The sequence below is a fragment of the Uranotaenia lowii genome, chromosome 1 (genome assembly GCF_029784155.1).
Source record: "Uranotaenia lowii strain MFRU-FL chromosome 1, ASM2978415v1, whole genome shotgun sequence".
NCBI classification, from domain to species: Eukaryota; Metazoa; Arthropoda; class Insecta; order Diptera; family Culicidae; genus Uranotaenia; species Uranotaenia lowii.
The window spans coordinates 97472853-97486629 of record NC_073691.1 but is presented as its reverse complement, the minus strand read 5'-3'; the positions used below and the strand labels follow the sequence as shown (position 1 = coordinate 97486629).

At 38.6% G+C, this 13777-nt stretch overlaps 1 protein-coding gene across 1 annotated transcript; it reads left to right on the top strand.

Annotated features, from left to right (window-relative positions):
* Positions 1–292: 292 nt before the first annotated feature.
* LOC129737659 (uncharacterized) lies at positions 293–5676 on the top strand. Its single transcript, XM_055728819.1, has 3 exons — positions 293–2269; positions 2381–3264; positions 3477–5676. The coding sequence occupies exons 1-3, from the start codon at positions 293–295 to the stop codon at positions 5674–5676; spliced, it is 5061 nt and encodes a 1686-aa protein (XP_055584794.1).
* Positions 5677–13777: the final 8101 nt, after the last annotated feature.

Sequence of the window (13777 nt, the reverse complement as noted above, 5' to 3'; positions counted from 1 at the left end):
CGTGGATTTCGGAGGCAAAATGTGAAAAGTGAATTTCTAAAAAGTGAACTTTGAAATTTATAGTGATTCGAAACAGTACTTTGCTACAATGCATTTTGAATTGAACCTATGAAAGTTTTTTTTTCTCTGAAACTTTCGCATTGTGTAAAGTATTGAAACTGAAAAAAAAAAATCTGTATCAATAAAAAAAAACTTGAACTATCAGTGCTAATTTATAAACTATTTAAGTGTTGAAGTACTGTTTGATAAAATTGTTTTGTGATTCTGTGGTCGGAGAGTGCAACGATTCAAAATGACCAGCGAACTGAAGGATCTAAAGAAGCAGGAGAGGCAGATCAAGTCTACTTTCGACGGTGTGAGGAAGTTTTTGGACCAGTTTAAGGCAGAAAAACATGCAGCTCAAATTGCCACCCGACTGGAAATGCTCGAAACAGCCATGAAAAAGTTCTACACTGTGCAACGGAAATTGGAAATCGTGCTGGAAGAGGAAGATGAGGAAACCAAAGAATCCCCCGAGCAGCGCTGCGAACGTCAACAGAAACGCGACGATGCCAGTGCTGTGTTGACCTGCTTTTTCGAAGACACCTATTGTGAACTTAAGGCAAGTTTGAAAGCACTTCTTCCTCTGGAACCTGATGTCACACCACCTCAACCCACAACCCTTCCCAGCAACCTCCCGGGAACCAATTCTCGTGTGAAGCTGCCTGAGATCCGACTTCCTAGCTTCGGAGGCCTCACTCGTGAGTGGGTTACCTTTCGGGATACTTTTCGGAGCTTGATCCATTTGAACGATCAACTATCTACTATGGACAAGTTTACGTATCTCCGATCTTCGCTAACTGGGGACGCCTTTCAGGAAATTGCTTCGGTGGATGTAACAGCGGCGAATTATTCTGTAGCGTGGGACTTACTTCAAAAACGCTACGAGAATAAAAAATTAATAGTGAAGGCCCACCTCGATGCCTTATTCAGCATTGAACCTATTAAACGGGAAGGTTTTGATGCCTTGAGTCAGTTGATTAGCGAATTCGATCGCAATCTACTACAGCTTGCGAAGATTGGGGAGGAAACTGACAATTGGAGTACTATATTGGCCTATATGGTGTGCTCACGACTAGATTCCAGTACTTTGCAACTTTGGGAAGCTCATCATGCATCGAAAGAAGTCCCTACCTATGATGATCTGATGGACTTTCTTCGGCAACAGTGCGCAGTTTTGCAATCTATTGCACCAGCTAAATCGAATTTGAATGAACCCAAACATCCAAGATTTTCGGTCAGCCACACAACAGTCAGATCTTCAAATCGTTGTCCTTTCTACGGTGGTGAGCCACACTCAGCATTTATGTGCCAGAAATTCCTGAAGCTGAAACTTTCTGAGCGGCATGAGATGGTGAAACGACATGGACTCTGCTTCAATTGTTTTTCATCGGCGCACATGCTTCGAGCCTGCACCCGTGGGAACTGCCGTCAGTGCCAACACAAGCACCACACCCTGCTGCATCCAGTGAGAGTGAACAGTGCGCCAGTTCCGTACAATCCACAAGTGCCGAATCGACCATCAAATCCCATCAATCAACAACAACAACAACAACAACAACCACAACCACATGCTCAGAACACGACCACACCTACCCACCAGCGAAGTTCACATTCAAGCTCGTACCCAGTAACACTGCAAAGAAACCCACTACACACCACAGACCCTTCCATCGATACACATGCTTTACCTGTTAACACCTACACCTCACTTCATCAAGTTCTTCTTTCCACCGCCTTGGTGCGCGTTACCGATTGCCATGGGAATTTCCTTTTGGCTAGAGCACTTCTAGACTCGTGCTCGGAATATTGTTTTATTACCACGAACCTTTATCAAAAATTGAATCTTGTTGAAGCTTCTAGCTTCCTGACTGTTGCTGGCATTGGTGGTTCGGTGGTTCAGTCCAACAAACTAGTCAAAGCTACTATTCTGCCGAGAGATCATTGTATTTCGTCTTACGTGGAGATGATTGATCTTCATGTCCTTCCGAAGCTCACTTCTACGCTTCCGACTCAAGCAGTTAGCCTGAATCAGCTGAAAATTCCGGCAGATCTTACTTTGGCAGATCCAGAGTTCCACCAGCCAGGACCGATAGACCTCATCATTGGAGCGGAGCACTACTACGATTTGATTGAGGATAGCCGTAGAAAACTGAACGAGAACGGCCCGACGATGCAGAAAACTGTCTTCGGTTGGGTTATTTCTGGCCGAGTACCCGATAGCACCTCAGTTGGTCCACAATCTGCTGCCTATCCATGCGCGAATGTTGAGCTATGAGAGATAGTAACAAGATTTTGGGAATTGGAATCCTGCTTTTCCAAAAGCTTGTTGTCTGTGGAGGAATCTGCTTGCGAGAAGTTCTACGACGAAACGACCTACCGAGATGCAGATCAACGCTACGTAGTCTCATTGCCTAAGAAAAGCTACCTCATCGACAAACTCGGAGACTCCAGAGCCACAGCACTTCGAAGGCTCGAAGGTCTTGAACGACGTTTAGCGAGAGATTCAGCGTTGAAGCAGCAGTATTTTGAGTTCATCCAAGAATACATCGACATGGGCCACATGATCGAGGTCAAGGAGGAGTCGAATCAGCTGGCATACTACATGCCACATCATCCTGTTCAGAAACCCGACAGCACCACCACCAAGTTGAGGGTAGTCTTCGATGCTTCTTGTCGAACAACTTCGGGGGTTTCGCTCAACGAGGCACTTATGGTTGGCCCAGTAGTGCAGGACGACCTGCTATCTATCGTTCTTCGGTTCCGGTTTCGCAAAATCGCAATTGTGGCAGATATTGCGAAAATGTATCGCATGGTGCGCATGAATCCAGCTGATCAATCGCTTCAGCACATCCTGTGGAGATTCTCACCAGAAGAACCTGTGAAGTCGTACCAGATGACAACGGTCACTTACGGAACTGCGTCAGCGCCATACTTGGCAACCAAATCCCTCCAACGTTTGGCCCAGGACGGTGAGAGCAGCTATCCAGCAGCAGCAGCAGTGATCAAGAAGGATGTTTATGTCGACGATCTGATGACAGGAACTGATGACCCAGAAGAAGGTGCCCAGCTGGTATCAGCTGTCAACACTTTGACCAACTCTGCAGGATTCATTCTTCGGAAATACTGTTCGAACAGTCCTGAAATATTATCGAAAATCTCTCCAGAGCTGCGAGATGAAAGGACAACACTTGAGCTTGATTCGTCGACAGCGACAGTGAAGACGTTAGGATTACTCTGGGAACCATCATCGGACAGCTTCAAATTCGCAGTTCCAGTCTGGAATTCTGATGCTTGCGTCACGAAAAGATCCGTTCTATCCGACATCGCTCGTGTTTTTGACCCTTTGGGATTAATTGGACCAGTAGTTGTTCAGGCAAAAATATTTTTGCAACAAATTTGGAAGCATAAGTCTGATTGGGATGATCCGCTTCCAGACGATATGAAGATTTTCTGGAGTACCGCCGCAATTTGATTGCTTTAGAATCGTTTTCTGTGCCCAGGTGGACGGGCTATCTCAACAACTTGACCAGTGTAGAGCTCCACGGTTTCTGCGACGCTTCAGAAGCCGCATATGGAGCATGTATCTACCTTCGCTGTACATCAGATAAAGGGTCAATCACAGTTCGGCTCGTCACAGCAAAATCTAAGGTAGCACCCTTAGAAGATTTGGCTCGCAGGAAGAAAAAGCAATCGATTCCCAGATTAGAATTATCATCTGCCCTTCTATTGGCCCATTTGTACGACAAGCTGAGGCAAAGTATTCCATTCACGATCTCTGCGTATTTCTGGACCGACTCCATGATTGTCAAGTACTGGCTCGCTTCACTTCCATCCAGATGGCAATCATTCGTGGGCAACAGAGTGTCGGAAATACAACACATCACCAAAGGCGGAATTTGGAATCACATCTCAGGGACAGAGAATCCGGCAGACATCATCTCCAGGGGCATGAGTCCGGCGCAGCTGCAATACCAATCACTGTGGTTGGAGGGCCCCAGCTGGTTGAAATTCGATAGATCCGCCTGGCCAACAATCGTTGAACACCCATCAGAAATCGACAACTCCCTGCTCGAAGAAAAACCAGCAGCAGCTTTGCCAGTTCAAGCGCATCCACCAAGTTTTATATTCGAATTGCATTCCTCGTTGCCACGTCTTGTTCGAATTGTTGCTCTGCTGCAAAGATTCATCTACAACTCAAAGAAGCGGAATCGTGATACCAAACGCATCGGCCAAGTATCATTGGAAGAAGTTGAAGAAGCCTTGCAAGTATTTGTTAAAATATCCCAATGTGAGACGTTTCCCGAGGAGCTGAAAGCTTTGCGCACGAACCACGACATTAGAACATCATCCCCCCTTTCTTCGTTGAATCCTGTGCTCGTGGATGGAATAATGCGCGTCGGTGGCCGGCTGCGCCACGCTGCTATTTCGGAAGACAGGCGACATCCGTTCATTCTACACCCGAAACATCCTCTGACCAAAACCATCATGCGTCACTATCACCTGAAGAATTTTCATGCGGGGCAGCAGCTGTTGGTATCGACAGTTCGCGAGCGATTTTGGCCAATTCACATCGACAGTTTGGCTCGCAAGGTGATATTTGAATGCGTGTCATGCTTCCGGAACAAACCCAAGGTGCAGCAACAATTGATGGCAGATCTTCCTCCAGAACGGGTGAATCCGGACTTCGTTTTCAACAAGGTTGGTGTTGATTTGTGTGGTCCCTTCTACATCAAATATCCAGTTCGGAAAACAGCTCCAATTAAATGCTTTATAGCCATTTACGTTTGCCTGGTGACCAAGGCGGTCCACATGGAAATTGTCGCTGATCTGTCCACCCAATCCTTCCTCGCATCATTCAAGCGCTTCACTGCTATTCGGGGCACTCCCAAATTAGTAATGTGCGACAACGCCAAGAACTTCGTCGGCGCTGATCGCGAGCTTCGAGAGTTGAAACAACTCTTCGTTGACCAACAATTCCAACGCACCGTAATCACCGAAGCCGAGGTAGATGGCGTTGACTTCAAATTCATCCCTCCCCGTTCTCCCAACTTCGGAGGCCTATGGGAGGCGGCCGTCAAGTCATTTAAGCGGCATTTTCGTAGAACCATCGGCAACAATCCTCTTACGTACGATGAGCTTCACACCGTAGTCCACCAAATCTCTGCCATCTTGAACTCTCGGCCTCTAACTCCACTTAGCAACGATCCCGACGACTACCAAGCACTTACTCCGGGACATTTCCTAGTCGGCCGACCCATTACTGCATTCCCAGAGCCTGATCTTCAAGACCTTCCACTAAACAGACTGTCTCTGTGGCAAGAAAAGGAAATGTTCGTGCAGCGGATCTGGCAAAGGTGGTCTACAGAATATTTGTCCAATCTACACAACCGTACTAAGTGGACCAAGAAGCGCAACAACATACAAGTCGGAACAATGGTGCTGATTATGGAGGAAAATATGCCAAAACAAAGTTGGTGCCTAGGCCGTGTTATCAACTGCATTCCGGGTCCAGACGGACACGTCCGGGTAGTGCTGGTGAAGACTAAGGATACCACTCTCAAACGGGGAATTTCGAAGATCTCCGTCCTGCCAATACGGGACAACTTCGACGAACTACCATCGCAGGAGCACTAGGTGCTTTCATCGAGGCGCTGCGGCGTCGTGGAGGTTCCCACTTGGGGCCTCCGCTTTCAGTTACGTATTTTTTTTATATAACATTGCAAAAAACTTAAGGAATGTTCATCCCCCAGAGTCACCCCCTCCTCGTTCCGGGTCCCGGAACGGTCATCACACGGTCTTCATCGCAGTCACAATCGCCTTTTCGTCAATCGCAGTGGGTTCAGGTCTCAGCATGTAGCTCCCCGGTGTTTGGTCCATGTCAACGATACTTTTGTGCCGTCTCGGAGCATCCGCTCTCCCCAAGAACATACTCCGTCCATTTCTACATCATCCACAGCAACATGGGAACGAAACTACACAGCAATCACCGGCTCATCCGAGGGATGGTACCACCGCTCGGCATCTGCAACAAGATCGACAGGTCATCGAGGGTCTGATCAACTTTTCGAAGGCCAGCGTCGTCGCAGTAGCAGCACGATAATTGTTAGAGGTAGTCAGGGTCCATATTTCCATTCCACCACGATTCCAGTGGTCGTCATCGGTGCTGGAGGCACCCAACGGAGGCCAGGAGGCCTCCGTTCCAGGCAAGTTATGTTAGTGTTCATAAATTCAAGTGAAAAAGCACCCTCTCATATGTTTCAGCGCGCATCACATCCGTTGGGCCACGTGGGCACACGTGGCAGAGGTCGATTCCGAGACGTATCCATCCAGGTCCAGGCAAGCAGGTCGAGGTCCGCCAGCAGGTCATCCTTGGCATCCAATATCACACCTTCTTGAAGGCATTCCGAACCAGAACCAGGCATCCAAACATCAACCAGCCGGAAAATCCACATCGTCAAGTTTTCCATGGGAAGGCTCATCCATTCATCTACATCGCCACCGAAAAGTTCTACCTAGGTTAAACAGCAGAATAGAAGTTCAAACACACCGATCAGCGTTCATCAACCAGGTCGTTGAATTGAAACGCAAGGAAGTTTTCCGATTATAATTTGTAATGTTAGCTATAGTTAAAATTCGTGAGCATATCTAGTTCGAACAAATTGTAAAATTGTAGTAGCACTAATTCTTAATTGAAATCCTTATGATTTCAATGGTGGCCGGCATGTTTAGGGGAAGAACTAGCATCACTTGCTGAGTTACCACCCAACATAAGTTCTCCTCTCGCGATCTACTACTTTTCCCAGTAGCTCAGTAGCAACAATACGATCGTTTTTCTATTGTAGTCATATTCACCACTAACCCTCAGTATCGTGCAATATACTGGGGAAGCGATAGTACACTATCGACTACGATCGCGCGCGTTTGCCAGCCATTGTGCACCGACCAAGAATTGCTAATAAACTTGTGCACCTAGAAAGTGTTTCAATAAAGTCGGTCGTTTTTATCATTTTAAGTCGCGTAGTGTTTCTAAATTGTGTCCGAAGGAACCGTCCCCACTTTCCGGTCAAATCCGGGTACAATGCTATTTTAATGTGGTTAGACGTTTCGATATTCGCTTTACTCTCTTAAAAACTTGATTATTGGTTCTGTTTATTTTTTGCATTTGAGTGTCAAATTCTGGACCCTGATTTCAGGATCAGGATAGCAAATGAGAATAAAATAGAGCAATCATTCAAACTGTTAGTATGCAGTCTATTTGAAATTATAATGAATATTTACACCTGTATTCTCAGGTCTATAGTGCCCTTATCCTGAGTGAGATCTTTACTTTGTAGGAATTTGTACCTTACTCTTGCGTGGAGTCACTAGTCCTTTTAGAAGAAATGATCTCGTGCTAAACGAATCCAGCGGCGCCCATTATGATGGATCCTTTGTAATCCAATAGATTCATTTCACTCGATTCACTAGAATTATTTATCACGGACTTTGCTATGAAAGATTGGTAAGAATACTTCCTTCCGGTAGTTAGAATTTAACAGCCATTATGCTTTCTTCCATGTATGAACTTATAAGTTCGTTCCTTAAGTGATATTCGAACTTTTGGTTGCTTGGGCGGATATATTTTTTTCTATAAGAGTGAGTTGAAAATCCACCACCACCATATGTTGATAAACATATCGAAGAAATATGTATATGTACTCACCTTAATATCCGGATGATTTAAAATCTGTCTTCATTTCCATAAGCTAATCGGCGTCTCTGGGCAATATTGACCAGCAATGAAAAATGATAAACAAAACCTTGTTCAATGTTTTTGCTAGGTTTTCACGAAAAGATTGATACCACTCACCAGAAAAACAAATCCTCCTGAGTCTCGCGATCCTTCTCCAACTTTCCGATGTGTATAACAAAACAAATGTCAATTTACATTAACATTGGCTACTTGATGGAATATTACATTGCTGTTTGTGATATTACACTTAGAGCAAGTTCACTGGTGTTGGGAAAAAGTGGTAGAAATTTTGACACTTTGAAAATTTTACCATGCAAAAATGTTTTCAAGATCATTAGGCTATGTATTTTTTAACAGCAGAAAAAAACAGCACTGTTTCTATTTCAGCCGTATGTGATGGAAATATTGCTATTTTTGCATCATAGCATGCGAAACTACAACACGTGTTATAAAAAAACTTGAAGGCCACAGATCTTGTAAATGTTTTTGCATGGCAAAATTTTCAAAATGTGCTACACCCAAAATTCAGCCTCTGTGCCAATGGCGTGTAGTCAATTACATAGCATCATTGGTACAAGAAGATAACGCGACCGGTGCTGATTCGATTTGCTCCCACTGGCATTAATCTCCCAAGTTAACCGAATTGCGTATGTCTGAAAGAAACAAAATAAAAACGTTTGTACGTCCCTCCCTATCGCATCACTAGACGAAGAAGGATAGAAATAAATACCGGCCAACACCAGGCAGCCAGCGAACCGAGCACTGTGCGTGTGAATGTAGCAAAAGCAACAACAAAAATATCCTTCTAATTCAATCCACTGGCACCGGCAAACCACGGCCAAGCTGTGCGTGTGTATGCAGTAAAAGCAACAAAAAAAAACATTCCTTCAATTTACCGGCAAACAACCACGCACCGGCCAAGCTGCCCGGCTTTAGCAGCTGTGTATATGTAGCGTGTGTATGTAATAGCAGGCGGTAAGCAAAGCACAGTTCTCATTCAATGGGTTTCCCGTTCCTTCACACCCGTTCCCTTTCCCGTTTCCATAACAAAACAAGCTGCCCGGCTTTGGCAGCTGTGTATATGTAGCGTGTGTATGTAATAGCAGGCAGTAAGCAAAGCACAGTTCTCATTCAATGGGTTTCCCGTTCCTTCACTCCCGTTCCCTTTCCCGTTTCCATCGAAAGACAAAGGAATGCATTGAAAGAAGGCCAAACGCCGGGAAGCCGCCGTTGTGCGTTTTTTTCGATTGATCGGTGACAGAAAGCCTATGACAAATATCCCTCGTGCTGTATGAAGCTTGAATAGTACACTGGTTAAAATGCCGGTCTGGCAAGACGCTATGATTGGTAATTTGAGTTCGATTCTCACTACGGCGCTGTGGTTTTAATTTTAATTTTTTTTGTTTCTGGGATGAATTATCCAATAGGAATAGGTTTTTCTTGTTTCGCTTGAATGTATTGGTCATCATTTTGGTTGGGAGCCGAGTCCTTATGCCAGTTACGGTTTTTCAAACATACCGTTTTCGGCACAGTGCACATTTCAGCGCATTATCGGCACAGAGATATGCTAAATAGGCATTGGATTTTTGCAACCTCTTCTATGGGTGTAAAGGCGAAAAAAATTCCACCACTTTTCCCAACACCAGTTGGGAAAAATTGGTAGAAATTTTAACCCTTTTAGCACATTGTGATAATTTTACCGTGAAAAAACATTTTCAAGATCTGCGGCCTTAAAGTTTTTTTACAACACGTGTTCACGGCAAAAACAAGATTTCGGAAGCTGTCGTAATTGATGTGCAATGTCGTAGTTGACAAAGTTTGATTGCGTGGCAGTGGACTACGAAACCTACGCCAAGGCAGACTTCAGACAGCTTCCTGAACAAAAGTATTATACAGCAACCGGAAGGAAAAGGTGGCAGACATTTTCAAGCATATTAAACTATCAAAGTTTGCCAAGATGTATCTCGTTTGGAAAGCTATCTGTACCTGGAGTGGTATGCCGCTAAAAACATTCAGGTTGTGCCCAAGAATAAGAACTCTCCCAACTCACCAGAACTTCGCACAATCGAAAATTATTGGGCGATAGTTGAGCAGAACCATAAAAAGACCAAAAAAAACTGTTAAAAACAACAAACAGTTCACAGCAAACTGACAATCTGTGGCGAAGAAATTGGATAAAGTGACTGTACAAAATCTGGTGGCAGGCGTCAAACGAAAGGCTCGCCAATTCGTATTAGGTCAAGCGGAATCTTAACTGAGTATTTTTTCTGTCTTTTATACAAATTGAACTTCAAAAAGGAGGAAACCTCGATTTTTTAACAAACAAATACTCAATTTACACGCAATTTAGTTTGACCACTTTTTGATCCGAACACCCTTTAGTAAGAATGATTACCAGTTACTAAAACCCTCCCACATTGATTTTAATGATCCTTGCGACCAGCTCTTTTATTTGACGTTTCGCCCGATTTTTGGAAAATTTACTATTTCATAGTTATTAGTGCAGATAACTATTCCTGTATACTAGAACTCTTCAACATTGATTTTAATAATCCTTGCGAAAAGCCCTTTCATTCAACGTTTCGATCGAGTTTTTGGAAAATTTTATAGTTACTATTTAGTGGGGGTGGTCGTTTAGCGTTATGGCTGACGTGTCTGGCTAAGAAGCCAGAAGTCCAGGGATCGAATCCCATCACCTTAAATTAGTAAGTCTTCAAAAGTAAAATGAACACAAATGTAACGAAAAGAAACAATGAAACAAAGAAAACGGAAAAGGAAACTCTACGGAGTATAAAAATATCGAATAGACGAACCAGTCAAAGGCAGAAAGTCTCTATAAGAAATACAATTAAAATAAATAAAAAAAATCACGAGCTCCTCGAACAAAACGCGTGAAATAACTTACCATCGAAGATTTTTTTTAATATTTGATATTTAAGCATTTTTTTGTAAAATTTTTGTAATTTTTGTAATTTCTGTAATTTTTGTAATTTTTGTAATTTTTGTAATTTTTGTAATTTTTGTAATTTTTGTGATTTTTGTACATTTTGGAATTTTTGTTACTTTTGTAATTTTGAAATTTTCGTAATTTTTGTGATTTTTGTAATTTATGAATTTTTTGAAATTTTTGTAATTTTTGAATTTTTTGAAATTTTTGTAATTTTTGTAATTTTTGTAAATTTTTTTTTTATAATTTTTGTATTTTTTGTAATTTTTGTAATTTTTGTTATTTTGATAATTTCGGTAATTTTGGCGATTTTGGTAATTTTTGTGATTTTTGTAATTATTGTAATTTTTTAATTTTTGTAATTTTTGTAATTTTTGTAATTTTTTTTATTTTTGTAATTTTTGTGATTTTTGTGATTTTTGTTATTTTTTGTAATTTTTTGTAATTTTTGTATTTTTTTTTTAATTTTTGTAATTTTTGTAATTTTTGTAATTTTTGTAATTTTTGTAATTTTTGTAATTTTTGTAATTATTGTAATTTTTGTAATTTTTGTAATTTTTGTAATTTTTGTAATTTTTGTAATTTTTGTAATTTTTGTAATTTTTGTAATTTTTGTAATTTTTGTAATTTTTGTAATTTTTGTAATTTTTGTAATTTTTGTAATTTTTGTAATTTTTGTAATTTTTGTAGTTTTTGTAATTTTTGTAATTTTTGTAATTTTTGTAATTTTTGTAATTTTTGTAATTTTTGTAATTTTTGTAATTTTTGTAATTTTTGTAATTTTTGTAATTTTTGTAATTTTTGTAATTTTTGTAATTTTTGTAATTTTTGTAAATTTTGTAATTTTTGTAATTTTTGTAATTTTTGCAATTTTTGTAATTTTGGTAATTTTTGTAATTTTTGTAATTTTTGTAATTTTTGTAATTTTTGTAATTTTTGTAATTTTTGTAATTTTTGTAATTTTTGTAATTTTTGTAATTTTTGTAATTTTTGTAATTTTTGTAATTTTTGTAATTTTTGTAATTTTTGTAATTTTTGTAATTTTTGTAATTTTTGCAATTTTTGTAATTTTTGTAATTTTTGTAATTTTTGTAATTTTTGTAATTTTTGTAATTTTTGTAATTTTTGTATTTTTTGTAATTTTTGTAATTTTTTAATTTTTGTAATTTTTGTAATTTTTGTATTTTTGTAATTTTTGTAATTTTTGTAATTTTTGTAATTTTTGTGATTTTTGTAATTTTTGTAATTTTTGTAATTTTTGTAATTTTTGTAATTTTTGTAATTTTTGTAATTTTTGTAATTTTTGTAATTTTTGTAATTTTTGTAATTTTTGAAATTTTTGCAACTTTTGTAATTTTTGTGATTTTTGTAATTTTTGTAATTTTTGTAATTTTTATAATTTTTTAATTTTTGTTATTTTTGTAATTTTTGTAATTTTTGTAATTAATGTAATTTTTGTAATATCTGTAATTTTTGTAATTTTTGAAATTTTTGTAATTTTTGTAATTTTTGTAATTTTAGTTATTTTTGTAATTTTTGTATTTTTTGTAATTTTTGTAATTTTTGTAATTTTTGTAATTTTTGTAATTTTTGTAGTTTTTGTATTTTTTGTAATTTTTGTAATTTTTGTAATTTGTGTTATTTTGTAATTTTTGTATTTTTGGTAATTTTTGTAATTTTTGTAATTTTTGTAATTTTTTTAATTTTTGTAATTTTTGTAATTTTTGTAATTTTTGTAATTTTCGTAATTTTTGTAATTTTTGTAATTTTTGTAATTTTTGTAATTTTTGTATTTTTTGTAATTTTTGTAATTTTTGTAATTTTTGTAATTTTTGTAATTTTTGTAATTTTTGGAATTTTTGTAATTTTTGTAATTTTTGGAATTTTTGTAATTTTTGTAATTTTTGTAATTTTTGTAAATTTTGTAATTTTTGTAATTTTTGTAATTTTTGGAATTTTTGTAATTTTTGTAATTTTTGTAATTTTTTTAATTTTTGTAATTTTTGTAATTTTTGTAATTTTTGTAATTTTTGTAATTTTTGTAATTTTTGTAATTTTTGTAATTTTTTTCATTTTTTTTTCATTTTTGTTAATTTTTGTCATTTTGGTAATGACAAAAAATAAATTGTAATTTTTGTAATTTTTGTAATTTTTGTAATTTTTGTAATTTTTGTAATTTTTGTAATTTTTGTAATTTTTATTATTTTTGTAATTTTTGTAATTTTTGTCATTTTTTTCATTTTTTTTTTTTTCATTTTTGTTATTTTTTGTCATTTTGGTAATTTTTGTTATTTTTGTTATTTTTTCCAATTTATTGAAATTTTGCAAAGTTTTCTTATCAGTTTTTCGGGAAAATCAACAATGTGTAGGATATAAACTGTAAGTGTCCATTTTTTAAAGCAATTGAATGCTGAGAATACTAAACTAAAGATATGAAAATATCAAGCATTATCAACCGAGTTTGCATGCTTATCGTTGGATATGAAGAAAAAAGCCCTCATCCTTCAACAAATTACCTTCCCTACTAGCTTGCATTTTCTAGCTTGTGAAACCATTATGGCAAAATAATAATTAAGGGATAGGGTGTGCATGTTGCGCTACCTTTTAGCGTTGCATCAATTCAGGCGTAGCACGATGATGGTAAATAAAATTCCAAACGCTTATCCTGCAGCAGCGGTACACCCAGGTGTCTGTCTTCTTTTCCGCACACCAATCAAGGACTTTGGCATGCAAAACGGCAACTAATAGATAGGTATGTAGGTAGTCAGTGTCGGAAAGAGCATCAGCTAGCAGCAGCAGCAGCAACAAATCTCTTTTGTGAGCGATCCACCTGATGCGTGCAATGTAATTCAGGTGAACTAACGACGTACCCCCCGTATCGTTTAGTAAATATCTCATCCATGAAAGATTTCTGATGAAAGAACACCTCAACGGGGTGTACCCTATCATCGGTCGGTGGTTTGAGTTTGTCATCCCGTGTCCATACGGTCTTTTTTTTCTTTTCAGGGCGGCATAAAAATACATCAGGTATACCTTTGTACATGTAAAGCTAGTCA